The 23,448-nt window shown below is 32.2% G+C and overlaps 3 protein-coding genes across 3 annotated transcripts; 2 read left to right on the forward strand and 1 right to left on the reverse strand.

The window, feature by feature from the left end:
- Window positions 1-1,227, forward strand: LOC148765330 (uncharacterized). The gene is made up of 3 exons (XM_088812754.1): window positions 1-186; window positions 233-491; window positions 1,169-1,227. Exons 1-3 carry the CDS (start codon window positions 1-3, stop codon window positions 1,225-1,227), a joined length of 504 nt encoding a protein of 167 aa, XP_088668880.1.
- MK (mevalonate kinase) lies at window positions 948-23,448 on the forward strand. The gene is made up of 6 exons (XM_088814602.1): window positions 948-991; window positions 20,231-20,424; window positions 21,551-21,794; window positions 21,872-22,125; window positions 22,597-23,010; window positions 23,139-23,448. Exons 2-6 carry the CDS (start codon window positions 20,292-20,294, stop codon window positions 23,255-23,257), a joined length of 1,164 nt encoding a protein of 387 aa, XP_088670728.1. The 5' UTR covers window positions 948-991; window positions 20,231-20,291; the 3' UTR covers window positions 23,258-23,448.
- LOC105960763 (aspartyl protease family protein 1) lies at window positions 2,581-7,763 on the reverse strand. The gene is made up of 10 exons (XM_088814601.1): window positions 7,400-7,763; window positions 4,970-5,105; window positions 4,646-4,884; window positions 4,310-4,534; window positions 3,930-4,065; window positions 3,774-3,847; window positions 3,562-3,661; window positions 3,413-3,470; window positions 3,239-3,310; window positions 2,581-2,982 (listed from the first exon to the last, which is right to left on the reverse strand). The coding sequence occupies exons 1-10, from the start codon at window positions 7,711-7,713 to the stop codon at window positions 2,774-2,776; spliced, it is 1,563 nt and encodes a 520-aa protein (XP_088670727.1). The 5' UTR covers window positions 7,714-7,763; the 3' UTR covers window positions 2,581-2,773.

The following is a 23,448-nucleotide window of genomic DNA, read 5'->3' on the forward strand; positions in this document are numbered from 1 at the left end:
ATGAGGCTTCAGTCGGATGCATCTTCATCTAATGAAGATGAAATAAGGGAATTTTCCGAATGGATTCTGAGAATTGAAAACGGAGAAGCTGGAGACTACAACGATGGTGAAGCCTCGATTGAAATTCCTGAGGACATGCTGATTCGAGATTCGGAGGATGCTTTTTTCAGAGCTACTGCAGTTCGTGTATCCGGGTTTATTAAATAACATTGTCAAGCCTGATTTCTTTCAGGGTTGGGCCATTCTGGGGCCTACAAATGAGAGTGTTATATGTGTAAACGATTATCTGTCGTCACTAATTGAAGAAGATGAAAATGTTTACCTGAGCTCTGATAGTCTCTGTGTGGACGAAGCAGGTTCTGAGATTAATGCAGAAATTTATTTCACCAAGTTTCTCAATACAATATTGTGCTCCGGTCTGCTCTCGCATGAGCTGAAACTAAAGAAAGGCGTTCATGTCATGCTCATTAGGAATATCGATCAAGCAAGAGGTTTGTGCAATAGAACTCGTCTCCAAGTTGAAAGACTGGGCATGCATGTAATTACTTGCAAGGTATTGTCCGGTAAGAATGTTGGCGACATGGTATTTATTCCTCGGATGACTTTGATGCCTTCGAATTCCACATTACCAGTTAAATTTTAAAGACTATAATATCCGGTGATTATATCATTTTCCATGACAATCAACAAAAGTCAAAGCAAAACTCTCTCGCACGTTGGATTGTACCTTCCAATGCCTGTTTTCAGTCACGGTCAATTGTACGTAGCGTTGCGTCGAGTGGAGAGTAGATATGGAATAAAGATTTTAATCAAGGGCGAATTCGGTGAGTTGTTCAGTGTTACTAGCAACGTTGTGTACAAAGAAGTATTCGAAAGAACATAAAGGTACACATTGGCAAACATATATATCGGTTTTCTTTATGTTTAACGTTGTTTTTTCTCAATACGCTCACACACACACACACACACACACACACACACACACACACATATATATATATATATATATATATATATATATATATATATATATATATATATATATATATATATATATATATATATATATATATCAGTATTCTTTATCTACGTAATGTCTTCAACTTATATATTGAAAATGATGAAAAATAACGAGTTATTTGTCCTCTTATCATATATCTGATTGTAGTTTCGTTGTCTCCTATAACAACATTCAGATTCATGTGCAAGACCGGTGCATTGCTTTGATTTCAGTATGGGAGTTATTTGCTACATTTCAACGTGAATGGTTTTTAGAACGTTGTCAATTTCTTTTTTATGCAGTTTTTTTATTGATTGATTAAGATACGAATTTTTATTTTTTTGTTCGATTGTATTCTTAACATTCTCGACATATTTTTTTCGTTGGTTTTATACATTAAGTCATTTTGATGTTTTTAATTCATCCCCGTGCATCGCACGGGTGAGTTACTAGTTTAATAAATAACATCTAATTGTTGTAGGACCAATTAATCGAATATATTCATATCGATAAATTTTAAGAAATCAATACATAATTAATAGTAATTTTAAGTATTTATTATTAGAGTATATTATATTATTAGATATTATAGGATATTAGGATTCTATTATGATTCGGTTACCTAGATTAGTTAGAATTTAGTTATCTAGTCGAACTCTATTATCTTGCAATATTTCTCTATATATATTCCATGTAATCAACCCATAACATAATGGGGGTTTCTATTACGTATTATTATTTCTCTCCTTCTCCTATTATATTCTTCCTATCTGGTATCAGAGCACCAAGTTTTTTAAACTAGTCGCCTTTCTTCTCCATGGCGGCGCACCCAATTTTCTCCCTCCCCCGGTGGTGGTACTCTAATATTTTTCTTTTTCTATTTTTTTCTTTTCTTCCATAAACACCACCCGTATTTTCTCCCTCCCCGGTGGTACATCATCTCTATCTTTATCAGTTCTTCTTATTATCCGACATCTTCTTCTTCGATTTCGGGGGTTTTTTGTCCAGTCTTCACGTTTGAAGTTTATTCGTTCCGACTGCGGGAGCGTGTTAGCAAGGGGTTGTCCAGTCTTCACGTTCGTCACGTTTCGACTGCGGGAGCATATTAGAGTATATTATATTATTAGATATTATAGGATATTAGGATTCTATTATGATTCGGTTACCTAGATTAGTTAGAATTTAGTTACCTAGTCAAACTCTATTATCTTGCAATATTTCTCTATATATATTCCATGTAATCAACCCATAACATAATGGGGGTTTCTATTATATTACGTATTATTATTTCTCTCTTTCTCCTATTCTATTCTTCCTATATTTATATTTATTGGTTCATTAATTTCTTAAAATATATTTTTCATTCATTATTATACAATATATATTACTTTCTAATTATTTTCTAATAATTTAATTTTAGTTACTTTTATTTTTATGTGATCCAATAAATATTAGAATGTTATGTTTATTATGTATTAAATTTTAAAATATAGAATAATTGATGTTGAGGGGGTAAGTGTTACATATGTTATACTTCACCGATGCAAAGTGTATTTAATCCTAATTGTTATTATCATGTATTAAACTAATTATCAATTTTATTTGAAATACTATCCCGTGCATCTCACGAGAAAAAATGCTAGTATATATTAACATAAATAAATAATTTAATTTTAAATCACCATGTGTATGTACATAAATAGGTCATCTCACGTAAAAGAATTGACACAACATTCCAAGTTTTCTGAGGTATATAACATAAGAATCTCATGATCAAGAAAGAATGATGAAGTGGTGGAAGAAAAAGGCAAGTACCACCGCCACAAGTCCGCTAGTCATGGAGCTCGAACGGGCGGCACCACTTCCTGGAAATGGCTTCGCAGTTTCGGATGGTGGTGATGGTGGAGGTGAAACCGAGATACGAGTTCTATTTCCGACCGGATCAAATACAGGCAAGGTATTGGACGGGATCGAATCATAGCCTGAGATTGATTAAAGAGTTTTGTGCAACTTCAAATTGACTTTCCATTAATAAAAATTAAAGAGTGAATTGCATTTACTATCCCTGTGAAATTTGCAACTGCACGATTCCCCCTGTCATAAAATAAATAGCAAACACCCCACTATATAATGAATCGTGCAGTTGCGGATTTCGTGCAGTTGCGGATTTCACGGAGGTAGTAAATACAATTCACTCAAAACTAAAAAATAAAATTAAAGAGATCGAAACCAACTCACAGTTAGCTTCTTTCCAACCCAAAACCATCTCCTCGCGATCAAAGACCAGGCGGTACCCCGTCATAAAATTTTCTGTCAAGAAATAATCAAGCTTTTACTAATATAGAAAATCCATGTAAAAAAATGTAGCAAATCGCAAATTGCAACTAATTGATATATAATTCAAATACTCACGTCCGATGATGTTAATATCCTCGCTTTTGACGATAGCAAGACAATATACCAATCCCCCCTACATATCAATAAACAAATGTTAGCATTTGATTTTTCTTTATTTTTCAGATGGAATTCTCTCATGCATTATTCATGCAAAAATTTCTGACCTCTATTCGGAACACGATTGTTGTTGCGGTAACATAAAATTTGCCTCCACCGTTCATCGTAAATGTCAAATCTGGAATGATGTAACTTTTTTGAGTTGCACTGCAGATAATTATATATATAAACCATGAGACAAACAATAATTCATGACAAATAATACAATCTTAAATAAATAAATAAATAAATGTTTAATTTGTTGCCAAATTAAACATACCTGAGTGTATAGCAATAGTCGAAAATAATCTTCCTCGGAGGTACATAACGTGGCTCGGTTATTTGAGCATTGAACTGCAAAAGAAAGAAAGTTAATTAGAATCAAGACTTTTACACGACAAACTTGCAATACAACAACATTATGTAACTAACTTACGCCTTGTGCGATAACCGAGTAAGCTGGATCATTCAAGTACGCAAATGACGTGCCGGTGTCGAAGATTGCTGAGAACTCTATATCCGTCACATTTTTCTCCACAGCAATTTGCTTCACAGTGACATTATAAGTTGGACTGCCAAAACAAATCGTAAAAAATTAATGAAAAATGAAAACAAAAAAGGTTACGGAGTTTGTACATACATATATATATATATATATATATATATATATATATATATATATATATATATATATATATATATATATATATATATATATATATATATATATATATATATATATATATATATATATATATATATATATATATATATATATATATATATATATATATACACACTAGCTTTGACGCTTACTATGATTGTCGAAGATTAAACGGAGTTACTTGTTGGTCTGCACTCCCTTTATCTCCAAATTCAATTCTTCCAACTCCCTCGGGATCAAAACACATGGAGAACGAATTAGACGTAAAACCTTTGCTAGCTAAAATGCTAGGCACAGATATATTGTCCATACCAAGTCCAAATAGACCATTTATGGCAGCACCTTCCAAAAAATCACCCGTTTGAATTATTCCACATCTGAAACCCGAAAAAAAAAAAAAATCAAGCAAGGGTTTATTGCATTTAGCACCCCTATATTTACTCTAATTGTCGAAAAAGTTCCGGTGTGGAAAAAGAAAGCACCCTCACCCTAATGTAATAGGAGCATCGACAGGGTCTTGTGGATCGGTATCTGTACCCAAATGCAAAACATCATCGACTAATATTCCAGTGGTTGAGGTGTTGGCGGAGAGGTACACTTCTTGGTAAGCACAAGCATTTAGCCGAATAGAGCATCTTCTTTGTGGTCGTACACAAATAGTGCTATTGCATGGAACTGGCGCACTAGTTGTCGATGTACTAGGACTGTATATGTTTAGCTTCACCGACTGTTGCATTGAAATTCAATTAAGAATGATATAGATAAGAGATCGATAATATTGTAGAAGAATTATTACTATTTAAACTTAATACCTTTCCCCGGGTAACGTTGAAGCTACGTGCGCAGTTAGTACAGTCGCATGGTAACCAGAATAGGTCACTGCCGGTGTCGAGTGCCACAAGATATTCCACAGGAGGGGTACCCACGGTAACAACTGAATAGTGCAAGCTGCAAATAAGCAAGAGAGGCATAGTATATATGGTGTCTAATTGTGGAGTAAACTGCAAAAAGTACCATTGCATGTGTAATCTCCAAATAGCGAAAACCCCTTTGTGATAAATAAATTAGTAAAAAAAACCCTGTGAAATTTAGTAAAAGGCGGAAACCCGCTTGGTTGACTTTCGTGTGGCTCACTCATTGGATGTGCGACTGGTAACTGGTTTTTAGATATGAAATGATGAAATTGTCCCTCAAAATGTATTTATATGTAATTTGATTAATTTCTCATAAATTCTTGGGCGAACCCTAATCCCCATCGATTCCCACCTTCAATCTCAAAATGTATTAATATGGAATTTTTTTGGGGTTGTTCCTGGGTTCTGTTGAATCAAAACGAGCTTGAAGCTCAAATATTTCCCCCTTCTTTTTATTTTTGGGATCTGGATAAAATGAAATTAATGGTGGTGGTGGAGCTTGATGCAAGACTTTTGTTTATCAACTTTTTTTTTGTAATATGTATATATATTATATTATATATATTTTCTTTTTAATTTGATTGTTTAGAAATTAAAATATTATTAAAAAAATTAGTAAATAATTAAAACAAAATATTATTAAAAATTTGGTAATTAGATTAAGAATAGATTTTTTTTAAATACAAAATAAAGAAATACATAATAATGGAATTTAAATTTTCTTGTAGGAAACTAAGAATAATTTAAAATATATATATAAATTATTTGATAATAAAAATAGAATTAAAAGACCATATTGTACTTTTTGAATTAAGACATAATAAAACTAAAATAGTTAAAATATTTATAAAATATAAGAATATATTAATTGCAAAACCCCTGGGACATTTGTGTCTTTTTATGTTAGGTCAACACTCAAATGAATAATGGATCAAGTGTGCTATATAAATAATTTCTTTGGAGGATTCTTGCAAGTTTATTTATCATTCGGGAGAAGAGAGATGAGAGTGTTTCGCTATTGGAGATTACACGTGTGTACTTGCTTTTACTCTCTTATCGTGTGTAAGTATGAATGTTGCAAAAGCTATTCGATTACACTTATTATCACTAGGGTAAATTACAACCACCCCTGAGGTATGGTCAAATTACGAAAACTCTCTCTTGTTTGAGTAATTACAACCACCCCTCTCAACTATAATCTTCTTACACGTCCACCTTTACGGTTTCAAATTAGTGGAATTTTCGAGATTATATGGAATATTATCACTTTTGTACCCGTTTTATCCCATTCGAACTCCACATTTTGAAGCAAGATGATCATAATATGTGTTTTTTAGTTTGTATATACCAGATTGGTGCATCAGAAACTGTATTTTTACACAAAACGAGTACAAACTAGAGCACATTCCACGAAATCTAGATGATTATGTTGAATTTGACACAATAAGGGTGGAGGTGTAAGAAAAAATTATAGTTGAGGGGCGTAGATATAATTATCCAAACAAGAGGAATTTTTTTGTAAATTAACCATACCTCAGAGGGTGGTTGTAATTTACCCTTATCATACTCTATAGTAATCGGGACAGGGTTATATCGCAGATTTGTCCAATAATCAAACAAACATACAATATTCATTGAATCATCAAATTTACACTCCATGCTTGTATTTTGAAGTCAGAATTAGGGCTGAGCAAGAGTCGGGTTGGTTATAATTATCGACCAGTTACATACTTGACCTGACCAACCGACTTTACTAAATACTGAAAATCATTATCGGTTCGACCAGTGTGAGTCGGATAATAGTTGGTAACCGACTTTGCCGGCTAAAAAATGGGTTAGTTGCTAAAAAATGGGTTAGTTGCTTCGTATTATCGCCATCTAATTATATAAGTAAAAGAACATGAAATAGGAATTATAAAATAAAAATGAGCACTTAAAGGTCTATAAATTTGTGTTTTGATTTTTTTAGTTTTGATTTCCTTTATATATTATTTGAACTTTTAGTTTTTGCTTATTTCCTAAAATTTATTGTCATAATTTTGTTGAAGTAATTACAATTAAATATTTTTAATAAATTTCTGTTATTAAAAAAGTCGGTTGATCGGTAATAATCAGCCAACCGACTTTTGAGTAAAACTAAAAACCACCAACCGATACATTGGGTTCGTTAAAATTATCGGGCGACTATATGGCCGGTTAATTATTGATTATTGGTCATGCCATAAAAAATGAGTCGAAAGTAGGTCGGTTGACCATGGTGGAACATAGGTTGATCTCTCTTTAATACTCAAGATTAAAACAACTAGTAAAGATAATGAACAAACTTACAATCCGAGAGAGGGTATCTGCAAAGTTTCGTTGCCACCAAAGAAAGTGATGGGTGGGTTGGTGGTGGTGGTGGCAAGGCGGCGGCCCTTCAAGAAGTGATCGCGGTGGGCCATGGCAGTGTAGTAGTCAACCGTACCCTTCTCCGGTAACCCATCCAGGTTCAAGAATTCCTTAACGGTGTCGGAATATCTGTGGTGGATATCGAATCCGAAAGTCGTCCCAAATGCTTCGCCGCTCTTCGCATTAAACCAACACGCAAACGCTATTAGAATCAAACAACTCCCAAATACCGATTCCTTAAAACACATCATCATTAATTACTATACGGACTAAATGAATCCAAACAAAAAGACAGAGAATATCTCTTTTACATATATATTATATGTAAATGAAGATAATGCAAGGAAATGGCAAAAAAAAAAAAAAAAAAAAGAGAATTAAAGAGTTGTACCTGTCGACTTAGTCAAGTCAAATACATGGAGGGGGGAGAGTAGAGAGAGAGAGAGGAAGAGAAGATGACGCAATCATTGTCGTCATCATCATCATCATCGTACATTAAATTGTTTGTGGAGGTCAAGAATTTCAATTTAATCCTTCCATTTGTAAATCCGAGTCTATATATTTATTCAGCCGGCAGCAGCTAGCCCATAAAACCAGATTATGAAGTGTTTGATTTTATTAAATTATTTGCATTTAAGTTACCTTTTTTTTTAAATAATTTTTTTTATCCAATTTCATTTAATATACAAAAAATAAATAAAACAAAACAAATAATAAAGAAAAGAAAACTAAAAAGTAGAGAAAATTGTGTGAATATATTTTATTCTTAGTGTCCCTGCAAAATTTGATTTTATGGGATGCATCATAAAAGTGTTGTAACAATTTTTTTATGAGACATTTAATGAATAGTATCCCAAATAAGTGTCACAATAAATACTTTTTGTTGTATAGGAAATAAGGCTTTGTACAACCTAAACCTGGTGTAATACATCATGTGGTTTTAAATCGTAGATCTACACATGATAACATACACCCATGTGTATTGTGCTTAGTGATTAATTACTTATATTGCTCTACGGCTTAAAACCACATGGTGTATTTCACCAGGCGTAGGATCTCAAAAGCCTAGGAAATAACATATTGTCCACCTCTGATTCAGAAGGGAAGAATTTGCATCAATATCTCATTATTATCGTTCTAATTCATGCTTCGTGTTCTGATACATATTTACCGTCCAATAGTATTAAATGATACATTTGACTAACAACTTAAACTTATAGTAGAAGTGGTCATTCAACATGGAATCAGAGGTAAATCAAATGAAATATACTGAGTCCGAATCTCACTGCCACCCATTTCAAATATTAAAAATATTTCAAATATTTGGGGTGATGTCATTTTCGAAAGAGATTGTCTTCCAACTATCCAAGCTTTCTACCGAGGAGAAGCGAAATACGCGTCTTTTGGAGCTCTTATTGAAGATGGGATTAACATAGCTAAATGTTTTCATTCTTGTTTCTTTCATTTTGTGAAACATTCGGGTAATTGTCTTGCCCATGCTATAGTGAAGCTTGATTGTACCGAATATTTGGAAGGGACTACTCTTCCCCTGGTCTTGGCTAATGTAGCCTAATACTATGCTTCTGTTAACAAAAAAAAAAGTGCAATGCTTCAAATATAATTCATTTGTATTTGATGGGACGTATTGGAGATATTAATATTAAATGATAAAATTTGACGATGAAATACAATCATAAGTGGCAAATGGTGATTGATTGATTGATGATGGAGAAAAATAATTCCTTGTTTAGTTCTCCACCTTAACGAGAAAAGATTGATTAAATTCGATTGAGTCATGACATACGAATTTGATGTGATATGCAATCTTGTGGTTTACAAATAACTACAGTACAATGAAAGTTTATTTAGTTCACCTATATAGTTGATGCACGTTTAATTTATTCATTACAAATCGAATTATTCAAATACCTGTATTTGAATAATTCGATTTCGAATAAATGTATATCCTTTTTCTTAATATGTACGCATTATTTATTTATTTATAATATGTATTTTCACGGTTTAGTGGGTCATTAGACCCCACTCGAGCTGTTACAATCTCGATCTATAAAATAGAGTTTACTATATCTTCGTTCATGGTTGTTGTGTTAAATGTACTAAATAAAGAATATAAACAGTTTGCCACTTATATTACTAATCAATAATTCTTTCAAAAACTAAAAACAAGAGAATTCTTTTAACAAAGTAAACTCGCCAATCACTGTTGTTCTATGTGCCACGAAAACTTCAACTTCTTAAGGTTTTTGTATTTCGAATCATTTTGCGTCGGACATTTGAGGACACATGCCGGACACTTTATGGGTCATTTTGGAATTTCTAAAAAGTTAGGAATCTGTTTGAAAAGTAATTTCAAATAATTTACACAATTTAATGATCAATTGTAAATTGATAGTTGATAGTGAAATTTATTTTGAATATATGTCTGTATCATAAAAAAAAGTTATATAAATAAAAACTTATATATATTTATATAGCATATATAAATATATCCCTATAACTTTAATATTTACATATTTCCCTCAATCTCCTGTATCCCCATTTTTGGAATAAGCAGTATTTCCTTGTCGTCCGTTCCGTGTGAGTGCTACATAGTTGTCCTTTCATCTATTGGTTTCGATTAAAATAAAAAGCAAGCCAAATGATATTTTGTGCTTTGAGGAAATTATATATTCCCTAAGAGCAACTCCAATGGCGTTATGAAATATGATATTCAAACCACTCATCACCATTACATACAAAAAAATAGAATTTTTTTTAACTCCAATGGGTTATCAAATGAGGGTTATATTTTGATAATTCACCTCTTGGCATTTAAATATACTTGCTGGAAATTGAGTTATATAAAATGTAAGTATGTAAATATTCAATCACAAATTGACATGTGACAATTATAAATAAAATCACTCATAAACTCTCAATTAATAATTAATTTGATAACTATGATAGGAAAAGATGAATTTTAATCAATATTAAAATATTATCTCAAATATCAAATGAATATTTGATAATTCAATTTTGATATTTACCGTTGAAATGCTCTTATTACTGCCAGACATCAATTTTTAAATAATTTAATTATAAAAATTATTATATTTATAATTAGTGGTCGCCAGTATTTTCAGGTGGACTAGAAGTATGAAGCGTCCTCAATTGTTTTTAGGTTTTAGCATAACATAAATACATATATAACAATGATTGAAATAGTTACATTAAGGGCAAATGACAAAAAGAGACATGACTAGAAACTTAAATGTATATTGGTTCATAAAAAAAAATAGTCTTTTAAATAAACTCATCCCAACGTCTTTAGTCTAAAATACCTTCAATAATATATTTTTTATCAATTTCATTCATTATACTCTAACTTCCTTAATATTACACGTTGACCCCGGATTTAAACAAATATATAACATTAACCCTCATTTTAATAATTTTTTGAAAAAATATTTATTTTTTCAGAAAATAATTTTTTTTCTGAATTTTTTTTTCCGGTGTTGACCTTTTTTTTTCCAGAAATTTGTTTCCAGCCGGTCAACCACCGTTGACCGCCGCCGGTCTCCACCGTTGACTTTTATTTTTTTTTGAAATTTTGTGTTTTCTTAGAAAATAATATTTTAATTAATATTACTCTCTTGGCTCCTAAATTACTGTCTCAGACAGTAATATTACTGTTTGGGACAGTAATACTATGAATATTATTTTTTCGAACAATAATTTTACTAATATTACTTTCCCAAATAGTAATATTTTTGCATGAGACAGTAATATTACGGTCAGTGACAGTAATATTACAGTCGAAGATAGCAAAAATGAATGCCAAGACGATAAAATTAATTAATACAGTAATATTAATCTCTCTGACAGGTAAATTACTGTTAGAGACAGTTATTTAGCAGTCAAGACAGTAATATTAATTAAAACAATTTTTTTAAGAGAAAAACCGAATTTCAAAAAAAAAAGTCAATTAACAGGTAAATTACTGTCTCCAACAGTTAAATAAATGCTGGAGACAGTAATTTAGCAGCCAAGACAGTAATATTAATTAATTTTTTTTTTAAAAAGTCAATTGGTAGTTAAATTACTGTCTCCGACAGTTAAATAACAGCTGAAGACAGTAATTTAGCAGCCAAGACAATAATATTAAGTAAAATATTTTTTTAAGAAAAAACAAATTTAAAAAATATTTTTAAAAAAAAAAATCAACGCCGGAGATTCAGCAGTCAACGGCAGTTGACCTACCAGAAAAAGATATTAAAAAAAGTCAACGGCGGCTGACCGGCGGTCTCTGGTGGTGGCGGATTAAAATTGGGGTCAAAATTAATAAATTGGTGAAATTTGGCTAAATTGGAGTGTAAATCATGAAATTGAAGTTGAATTGAGTTACAAGGAATTGAGAGTAATTTTGGTATATATAAAAGGGTTTTCCTTATTTGCAAATAAGTTTGAATGAAATGAAAATATTTAAATGTTAGATGTCCCTTTTTTAATTAAGTACCCTTGTCATGAGCCTTTTTGAAATTAACCCTTAAATCATATAAAGCAATATCCCAAATTATGATTATGTAAAGTACTTAAAATTGAACATGTTGATTTATATGCCTATAGAAATCAGTTGATCTAAGTTGTAACAGTTAAGTTGTGGAAACAGTATTCAGTTACAACTGTAAATCTTGTGTTGGCACAGTTATACTCTACTTAAAGTAAATAAACAGAACACAAGAATTAATGTGGTTCAGACACAATTGTGCCCTACATCCACGTGGACCTGCAAACACGATTTCACTAGTTCAGATTTATAGTGTACATTAATAGGACTTAATAAAAACACTAAAGACTCCCTCTTTATGTAATACGCCGTTCTTGCACACAACTCGAACTTCGTGTTTCTTCCAACAGCAGCTCCACACCGCGTGCCTAGAACTCCTTTCTGGCCTGAACACTCCCTTCAGTGACGCGGTTGATCTCTCGAGAGATCTATACAGCCAATCTGTATATGTTGACACATCCAACGATGGCACAGTTCTGTTCAACAGAACGTTTCAGCGATTCTTCAAAGCAATGGAGTGATTTTTCTCCCAACAAAAAGTGTCGCAGTCTTTGTGAGGTGAGGAGCCTTATATAGGCGTGAGATCGGCCTCCAAAGACCTGTCTTCCAAAGGAACCGAATAACTAGGAAACAGAATCCTAGTCAATATCTAGTTCTAATCTAGATAACTATAAAAGATTCTTAACAAGAGTAAAGTACAAGGAAATAAATCTAAGTCCTTAAGTATTACAAAGGTAGGACTCTAAATTTCCAAAATAAACATGGGAACAAATCTTTAGCCAATCTTTACTTCCCAAGTGAGGCGGATTTCTTCCTTGGTGGAAATCTGGCGCCAACAATCTCCCCATTTGGCATAGATTTGGTCAGAACCCATGTTTAACAAGAACTCCCCCTGCAGATAAGACGAAAAGAGAAAAGACTCCCCCTGCATCACAGACTGTTAGCACTCCCCCTGCATCACAGACTGTTAGCACATAACATGACATACTGTTAGCACAATAGCAGTGCTACTTAAGTATTTCCTGCAGTGAGACGAATAAGAGAGAGATATAGAATCACTCCAATATTAACTCAAAAATAGTTATCAATGCAGATAAAGAGATAACAAATAGAGTCTAAGATGCAGAAAAAAAGAAAGCAATACTAGCTATTACAGACCAAAAGTAATAGTAGATAGTTTTAAGATAAAAGACATAAAAATGCAAAAACATAAATCTCTGCTTTAGTAACTAAAGCCAGAGAACAAATCATCATCATCACGAGAGCTGGGTTTTTGAGGAGTAAGGAGGGATGCCTGCTTTTTGCCTTTATCTTTGGTCTTGGTGGAAGCTGCAGGAGTTGGAGTTGTTGCTACTCCCCCTTTCTGACCAGAATGTGCCAAAGTCCTAAGCAGCTGATCCTGAATAGATGCAAACCCTTGAGCTAGCTGAGCCTGGATAGACTCCTGAAAACGAGTGAGCTCATCCTTGGTGACCACATCAACTGGCGGCGGAATAGAGACAGAGACAATTGGAGCCTTCTTCGCACGAGGGACTGTCTGAACAACAGAAGGATCGACAGGCTGAAACAGGAATGCGGATATGGAGCTAGAAACTCTGTTTTCTAAAAAGTTGGAAACGGGAATATGGGGAAACGCATAAATAAATAAAAATAAAGGGGTATATTCATAATTTCTATAAAAAAAACGTATAATGTTTAATATCATTCCACAAATTACATTCGAGGAATATAAATTTATTTTAAAATGGAATTAACCTCTACAAAAAACATTAAAACACCGCAAGAAGTGAAAATGAGACATAATATTTATAAAAAAAAAAAAAGGGCCTATGCAATTCGGAGTATTTATTTAAAATGAAATTTAGATTTATATTCTTTGGAAACGCTTTTCCAGTTTTTCATTGTTATAAGAAACGTCCCTGAAACTTTTATATATATAAATTGTAAATTATATGTAAGATAATAATAATAATAATAATAATAATAATAATAATAATAATAATAATAATAATAATAATAATAATAATAATAATAAAAGATAAATAACCGTAGTTTGTTTTTAATTTATTATTATTATTATTATTATTATTATTATTATTATTATTATTATTATTATTATTATTATTATTATTATTATTATTATTATTATTATTATTATTATTATTAATATTAATATAATAATATTGTAAGTAAAGTACCTATCTGCACGTCTTTTATTTTATTTTATGTTATTATTAGTTTTCTTCTTGTCTTTGGGGTGTGATCTAAGTAATCAGCCAAGTTAGGAATCGTGATGGTTTACTACTTTACTTGGAAACAAATGTTAGTTAGTCAGTTAAATAATTCTAGTTGACTAATTATAAATTCGAAATAATGAATGCATGTTAATATTATCCATTTGATTTCTTCAAAGACGCGTCTCACTACTTAATCACTTGCCTAATTTTAATATTATTATCCATTGTGTATAAAATAGGGTGAAATTCATTTTGCACCCATGTACTATGAGAAAGGTATCGTTTACCCCCTGATGTATGAGAAACATCAAATAGCCCCATACATTTGACAGTCAATGGTCAAATTTTTAACAGTGTTAAATTTGAGTGTGCAATTACAATTTTACCCTGTTTTACACGCCTTAGAGAATTCCTTAGAGAATTCCTAAAGTTTTTCACGTCATTTACTCTTTGTACAACTTTCTCTCTCTCTTGGTCTTCTCCCTCTTTTCGATTTTGCAAGAAAACAACACCTGAAAGATTCAAATAATTCTCAAGGTTTCTGTGAAATTTGTTGAAGAAACATTGTATTAGCATATTCGAAGGACGCTTACCCTAGAAGATGGTACGGATTTTCGTTTTAGGTTTTTTTCTTTTTCTTTCCCAATTACGTGATTAACATTTGGGTGAACTGATTTTTTGGGGGTTCTTAAACACGATGAACTTAGAGGATTAAGGGCATGGTTTTAACTAAAAATAAGGTGTATTTTATGGATTAGTGACAATTTTCAGGATTCGTTCAAAGTAGAGAATTTTGTCGATCTTAGTGTTGTTTGATTTTAGGGGTTTATGTTTAATTTCAAATAGCAGATCTAATTTTTTGCATTGCTATATAAATAGCAGGCGTAATACCTCATTTGAATTCTCAACTTTATTGATTTTTTTAGTTTTTCCATAGTAACAGATTTCTCAACCTGTATGACATTTTAGGCTTGGACTTAAAATGAATTTTTTTTTTTAATGAACCTGTAGTGTTTTTTTTTCTTTTGCAGAGTGTATATTTTCTCCAACTCAGATTAAAAATAAATATTATGCAAAGTCTGTAAATCATTGTTTTTAGATTGCGGTTCATTAGAGTTTTATTTTGATTTAGGATTTCTTTTAGATTTTAGGGATTTTCACTCTTTTTTTTGGGTATTGCGATCATAATTTGCAAAACTTTATTTTTATCGATTTGATTTTTTCTTTTTTATGCAGGAATAATGAGTGACCAATTGTTTACTATTAGGATCAATCATAAATGGAGATTCACAAATGGTGGTGAAGAGTATGTCGGAAGGGTGGTTTCTCTTTTGCCACACATTATAAATGGACAAATTTAGGGAACAAAAATTAAAGGAAATGAAGAATTCAAGAATAGTGAAAAAAAATATTGAAAAGAATAAAAAAGGAAATGTTGAAATGAGTAAAAAAAAAAGGCCGAATAAGTGGGAAAATCTTGTAAAAAATGGCTAAAGTTAGACAATCTATATATAGAGATTATTAGGGGTAATTTCGTCAAAAAAAAATCAACAGGTCTTTATAACGGTTGGTCAAAGGATTTGACTAACGGATTCAAGAAAAAAGTTAACGGCAGGGGGTATTTGATGTTTTTCATACATCAGGGAGGTAAACGATACCTTTCTCATAGTATAGGGGTGCAAAATGAATTTTACCCTATAAAATACTTTGTTTCATACAATTGTTCCTATTTTTGTCGATCAATTTCTTTCATAGTCTCCGTACGTTAAAATTAAAATATATTTAATTTATTCGACGAATGATTGAGTGAGCTGTAAATAATCGTGTGGAGACTTGGTAATACTAATAGTTCGAGTGGATTAATTAATAATTCTTCCTGAGGCAGCCCAATTGATATTAGCCCAGCTGATGTTTTTGACCCAATTGCACACTTAAGCTAGTCTGTGTCTTCACCTGTCTAGAACTTTGATCTGGACCGTTTATCTCCATCGTTTAACTATGTTCGTCTATTTGGTTGTACCAAAAGCAGTTTCCCCACTGAAGGTCGTTTTGCTTTTAGGGTTTTTGGGTTTCTGTGACTGTGTGATGGGTTTAGTTGGTGCTATTGCCCGTGATTCTGGACAAAGAGTGGCTAAGGGAGACTAAGTTGTTGCATATCTTACAGCTCGATGTGTTGGAGTTATTAAGGTTTACCGGTCTAGTCAGATTTGATCATTTTTCTTCTCCTTCTTTGTTCATTATTTTAGAAGTTCTGAAAACTCTAATCCTAGTTCTCATTGATGATTTTTGTAGTAGCTAAATATACAGGGTGTTAATTCTGAACGTATTGCCTATTAATTCAATTTAATTCGGACTCCATTCACAGAGTGCCATGTGTCTTTACTACCAACAATTAAAAGACATGTGTCTATATTGAATAATAAGTTAAGCCAGTACTAATAGTATAAAGTTAAGGTAATTAATTAATTATCACTTAAGCCCTTGTAGTATATCCGTTTCGAAACTAAAAAGTTATAAATTTTATTTCAGAATTATGTAATTTTTATTATTGATTATAATTGTAATTCATTTTAATTATGATATAAAATTTTAATTTAAAAATAAAACTTACATATAAATATCTAACTTGGCATATTCTTTAATTTTACACAAATATATTTTTTAAAATCAAATTTTAATTTAAAATCAAAAGTAATATTAATAATTTTTTCATAGGTTTGAAAAGTAAATAGAAATTTAAAGTATTCTTCTATTTTAATCGTCGTTCTTTCTTCAAATAATACTTGTCGTCTGAGTTTAAAATAATTTCAGTTTTTTTTATACTTAATTTTGCTTAGTAATTTATTTTTAATAGTAATTATGTGCTTAAATTAGAAAATAAGGGCATATTTGTAAATATGCAAACTACAAGAGGTTGGGTGCTATTTACACTAATAATAACCTAAAATGATAAGTCGCATATTTGGACACTAGTCACAACATTAGTGGGATCCCTTTTTATAGAAAAACGGATTGTCCGTTTTGAGTACTAACCCAAATATGTATACGACATTTGTAGTTGTATGTTCAAACGATTGCCCAACAATTTGGTCGGGTTAAGAGCATCTATAGTGGAGCACCAATTTACTTTTTTTGTCAGACTTCAAAAAATATAGGGATTTACATGTGCTTTAGTGGATTTGTCTCCTTTTTAAAAAATGCTACGTAGGTTGGGACTCCTTAATTTATTCTGATCAGTTAAGACATGTTTGGGAGGTGAATGTGGACTATATGTATTATTTTAATTGTCATCCATTGAAGTGTGTGCCGTGTAACCGTGTTACTTTTGTCCTTTTTTTATGTTTTGTTTAATAATGTTTAATTCAATTTTATTTTTTTATTATATATATATATATATATATTAATTAAGTAATGTTTAATTCTATTTTATTATTTAATTATATTATACGTTTTTCAGGGATTACAATATTAAATTTCATTGGCTTTAATATTAATAGTAAAAGAAATGTTACATTTAGATTTATCGATGAAAACACTTATATTTTTTAATAACTTCATGTTTGTCGAATGCTTTTAATTACTTTATTAATATAAATATCGATACGAATAAAATAAAATAATACAGTTTACAATGTAATAAAAATATTAAGATAATATAATATTTAATTAAATTAATAAGGCATTTTATACAAAATTTAATGTAATGAAATATAAAATTCAGAACTTCAAATATTCTATTTAATTCCTCAATATTTTATTATTGTTTAAAATATATAGAAAATTTTTAGGGAGTATAAGTATATAGTACTAGAACACTTTTTTTAGGGAGTGCTAAATGTGGGTCCCACTTTTAAGAAGACGGTAAATTGATCGGGGTAGCATATACACCCCATTATTTAGGGAGTGTTGTTGGGTGAGTACTAGAGATGCTCTAAGAGGCATAAAAAATATTGGAAAATATGTGCTTTTCCAATGATATTTTGCATATATGAGCTTTTGCCCTCTAATATTTTAATTTTAGAATTTAGACATTATTTTTTTTGTCCCCAAACCTCGACCCCTAAATTTTTAACCTACCCACCGTTATATTATTTAAAAAAAAAAAAAAAAAGATTGATGCCTTTGCTAGAAGCCCCATTTCAACTACATGTGCAAAAGTGTCCCGAAAATCCTAGGAACGGGCCTGTAATTAGAAAACTTATTATTACATGCATAAGTATAACACAATGATATAACAAGATGAGGTAAAACGGTATTATAAAATTTATTTTTCGAATAAAGAAAAGAAAAAAGAGATAGGACTATCAGTTACTCGTGAGAAATTATGTTAGAGTGGACAATTAGTTTGACAAATTGATGTGAAAAAAAATTGGATTTTTGACGATAATTTGATTTGACTGATAAAAAAAATAAACAAGGTGCTTTTTGTTGAATTTATCAGTAAAATACTTGGAATTGGCGACCATAATTCACGAGAGAAGTTCGGTAAAGCCAATATTTCTTTAATTAAATAAATAATATAGGGAATTCAAATGTTCAATAAGAAAAACAAAATAAAAAATAAAAAGGAACAACAAACTTCAGCCCACTTTGGTCTACTGTGTTCATGGCACTTGTCCACGAAAATAAATAAAAAATAAAAAAATGATTTATTTAATTAATATTTTTCTCCTCCACCTAACTCACAAAGTGGGCAAGAGTTTTTCGATGCAGAGTACATTTAAAATAGAAAAATCGAACGCCATTTAGTAGATGAGATGTGGACAACTTTTAAGGAATCCACGCTAGGGTAAATGAAACTCGTTTAATATCATTTATGTAACACGAAAACTTCAACTTCTTAATGTATTCGCGTTTCGGACACGTTTTGTATCTGACACTTAATGACACATGTCGAACACTAGGGGTGTGGACGAGTCGAGCTCGCCTTTTTTGTCAGGCTCGAGCTCGAGTTCAAGACTATTTTGTTGAGTTCGAGCTCGTCGAGTTCCTTCTTTTTTGGCTCGAGATCGAGCTCATATCCATTTTGTCGAGCTCGAGCTCATTCTGTTATTTTTCTTATTTTTTAATTATTATTTTAATATTATTAAAAATTATTTAAAAAATTACAAAATAAACAATAAATTGTAATTATATATATTTTTTAATATTTATGTTTTATATTTATTTATTTCTATAATATTTTATATTATTATACATTATTTAAATCAAAAATAATATATATATAAAAAATAATAATAATAAATAAGGCTCGCGAGCTGGCTCCCTAAGTTCACGAACAACTAAAAATTGGCTCGAGCTCGACTCGTTAGAAAGCTCGAGCTCGAAAAACTCGAGTCCGAGTTCGAGCTTTTTTCAAGCCGACTTATCGAGCTAACAAGTCGCCTCGGCTCGTTTACCACCCCTACCTAACACCTGATGACATATTTGTAAATACATCTTATACTTCTAATGTTTACACGTCTCCCCATTTTGCTGTATCTCTATTTTTAGAACATGTTGTTTCTCAATATAAAATATAAACTGCAATGGACAAACTCAATTTAAAAAGATGTATATAAAAGAGATTTTAACTCGTAATATTAAACATTACACTCTTATTACTCCAACAACTAAACCACTATTGCGGGCAATTGATAGCAACTTCAAACATTAACAGCCTTGCACAATTGATTAATAGCAAAGAAAAAAAATTAATTACAAAATTCAAAAGATAAAATTTTATTTTGATACATTTTGGCAATGGCATACGTTGGAGACAGCGCGTGGCATCCACGCAAGAATCATGCGAGTAAGAAAACCAACAAAAAGCAAATCAACAGACCAACCAAAAAGGAGGCATCATTCAAAGTTGGAAACCTCTGCTCATGAATTTCTCCGCCACAGTCAGCCCGCCATTCACACACTCACACACACATAAATTATAAATACATTATACAAATTACACACACACACACACACACACACTACCCCTCAACCAATCGGGGCGGAGAGATCCATCCTGAACGAATTACAGCAGAGCACCACCATGGAGGTCAGAGCCAGAGCTCCCGGCAAAATCATCCTCGCCGGCGAACACGCCGTCGTCCACGGATCCACCGCCGTCGCCGCCGCAATCGATCTCTACACCTACGTTTCTCTTCGCTTCCCTACTCCCGATGGTACTTAATCAACACCACCCCCTTCTAATTTTTTTTCCTGTTTTCGCAATATTTTTCGTATTTCAATTTGGATTTAGCGATTGAATGGAAAAATATTGATGCTGTGAATCGGGTCTCATACGTTTTGGCTTCATTAGGTTTGTGCAACAGTTTTCAATTTTGATATTGATATATGATTAGGGTTGATATCTTTTGGAAGAATTTATGTCAAATAACGGTTTTCGATGAGATTTGAGAAGATACTAAGGCCTCGTTTGGTTGGAGAGATTAGTCATGATTAACTAAATAATAGGACTTTGTTTGATGTTTAGTATCGCCAATAACTTGCCGGGTCGACCCGCAAATATTATGTTATCATGGCTTATCTTGCCTTGTAGGCATGTCTTTTATTGGATGATTGAAGGTCCAATAATATAATTGGGTTTTATTAGATTATTTAATCTTATCTTGGCTAATCTTATCTTTGCAACTAAATGAGGCCTAAGGGGATTTCTTAGTAGCTAAATGGCTCGGCAAGAAAATACATTGTTGCGTTGTGGTATTGTTTTCAACATGACAATTTCGAAGTTCGTGTTTGTGTTTCTCTGAAATTGTTTTTCGCTTTTTCGATTTTGTTTACGGATGAAATTTCCGCCTTTTTTTGTAAGGAGATAATTTTTTGCTTTGAATTGGAAGTGCTAATAATATCGGAGTGCTAGTTTAATCCCGATAAAGTCATGGGATAATCTTTGCTCATCTCTTAACTAATTATACGAGAGATGGCAATGGGGTTCCGAATCTTTTCTTATATGTGTAACATGAAATGATATTTAAGTGCAATTATTGAAAACTCCAAACATTAATTATCTTCTAATTAATCGAGTATGGCAAAGTGAGGTTGATGAATTTGTGGGTTAAATTTGTAAACATGAAGAATTTCACTTAAATCTGTTCATACTGTGGCATTGCTTTTGTAGAAGAAAAAAAAAATATGTTATTGAGATGTTAATAGAAACTCAATGAGAGGTCAATTAGCATTTATAGCCGTTCATCAATTGTTGCTATACTTAAAACTTTATGTTGATATTCATTGCTAATAGATTTCTGCACCGTTTTCTCTCTTAATTCCAAATACTCGTTTTGCTAGATGATGATGACGTTCTAAAACTCCACCTAAAGGATCTTGACTTAGAATTTTCTTGGCCCGTTGGAAAAATTAAGGAAGTTCTGCCCGAACTAGGCAGCCAAGATACTTCGACTCCTTCATCGTGTTCGTTAGAGATAACGAAAGCAATTGCTTCCCTAGTGGACGTACTCAATATTCCCGAGGCTAATACTGGACTTGCTTCAGGCGTTTCAGCTTTTCTTTGGCTGTACACATCCATTCACGGGTATCTAGATAAAACATATATTATTATTTATTTTAAGAAACAATTGTTCTGCATCTAATTGAGTTTCGTCTTATCAGTACTAAGCCAGCTAAAGCTGTAGTGAACTCCGAGCTGCCATTGGGCGCTGGATTGGGTTCATCTGCTGCTTTGTGTGTTGCGCTCTCTGCTGCACTCCTTGCTCTGTCGGACTCTACGAAATTGGATTTTAGCCATCAAGGTTGGCAAATGTTTGAAGACAGCGAGCTTGAACTCGTAAATAAATGGGCTTTTGAAGGTGAAAAGATAATCCACGGAAAACCGTCTGGGATTGACAATACAGTAAGCACCTACGGTACGTCAGCTTTCTCCGTTAAACATATCTTCTTTGACATGCCATTATTTCAATAGGAAAATAAAAGAAGGGTAAATTACGCCTACACCCCTGAGGTATGCTGAAATAACTTTGAGGTCCCTGTGGTATAGATAATTACAGCCACACCCCTGAAACAATTATCCGAGCCAAGATTTCAACATAATCTAGAAGATTCCTCTAAATTTAACACCACAATGGTGGATGTGTAAGAAGATTTATAGTTGAGGGGAGTGGTTGTAATTACCCAAACATGAGGGGTTTTTTGTAGTTTGACCATACCTCAGGGGGTGGCCGTAATTTACCCAAGAAAGAATTTGAGAGACTATATGGCCAATGCATGTTGAGTATCAAGAATCTTGGTAAATGCCGTTATTAAATCACAAGAAAGAAACTAAATAAAGATGGGGAACACTTTTTAACGGCTATTCATCTAACGACGTCCGTTTGCAGGCAACATGATAAAATTCAAATCCGGCGAACTGACTAGCATAAAGACAAACATGCCCCTCAAAATGCTCATAACCAACACGAGAGTCGGAAGAAACACAAAGGCATTAGTAGCTGGTGTGTCTGAAAGAACAACGAGGCATTCTAGTACTATGTCTTCCGTATTCAACGCCGTTGATTCCATAAGCAACGAATTTGCCGCTATAATTCAGTCGCCTGTTTCTGATGATCTTGCCATAACGGAGAAAGAGGAGAAGCTCGGAGAATTGATGGAGATGAGTCAGGGTTTGCTCCAGTGCATGGGTGTGAGCCATGCTTCAATCGAAACTGTGATTAGAACTACGCAGAAATATAAGTTATCTACTAAGCTAACTGGAGCTGGTGGAGGAGGCTGCGTTTTGACCCTTCTGCCAACTTGTATCCTTTTTTTCGTTTTTTCGCTTCTATAGTGTTTTTTTTTATATTTTTGGCTTAATTATTTTATTTTATTTGAAAGGAAAAAAGAAAAGAAAAAAGATTGCATTTTTCTTGACTTCTTGGATCAGTATTATCAGGGACAGTGGTTGATAAAGTAATTGCCGAGCTGGAATCTTGTGGGTTTCAATGTTTTATTGCGGGTATTGGTGGAAGAGGAATGGAGATTAGCTTTAGCGGTTCTTCGTAATCGGAGCGAAGAAGTAACAATCGAAAGTGTAAGATTTGAACCTTTTTTATCTGAAAAAAATTCAAATAATAATTTGCAGAGGTAAGCCAGCCCTCTTTAGTTTTTTTTTTTTTTTTTTCTTGTTTTTTTTAAATGTCTGTACCGATGTACGTTTGTATTAGTTGTGCTAATTGATTTTCAGTTGTATGAAA

The sequence above is a fragment of the Erythranthe guttata genome, chromosome 14, assembly GCF_056151865.1.
Source record: "Erythranthe guttata isolate IM_541 chromosome 14, IM_541, whole genome shotgun sequence".
Classification (NCBI taxonomy): Eukaryota; Viridiplantae; Streptophyta; class Magnoliopsida; order Lamiales; family Phrymaceae; genus Erythranthe; species Erythranthe guttata.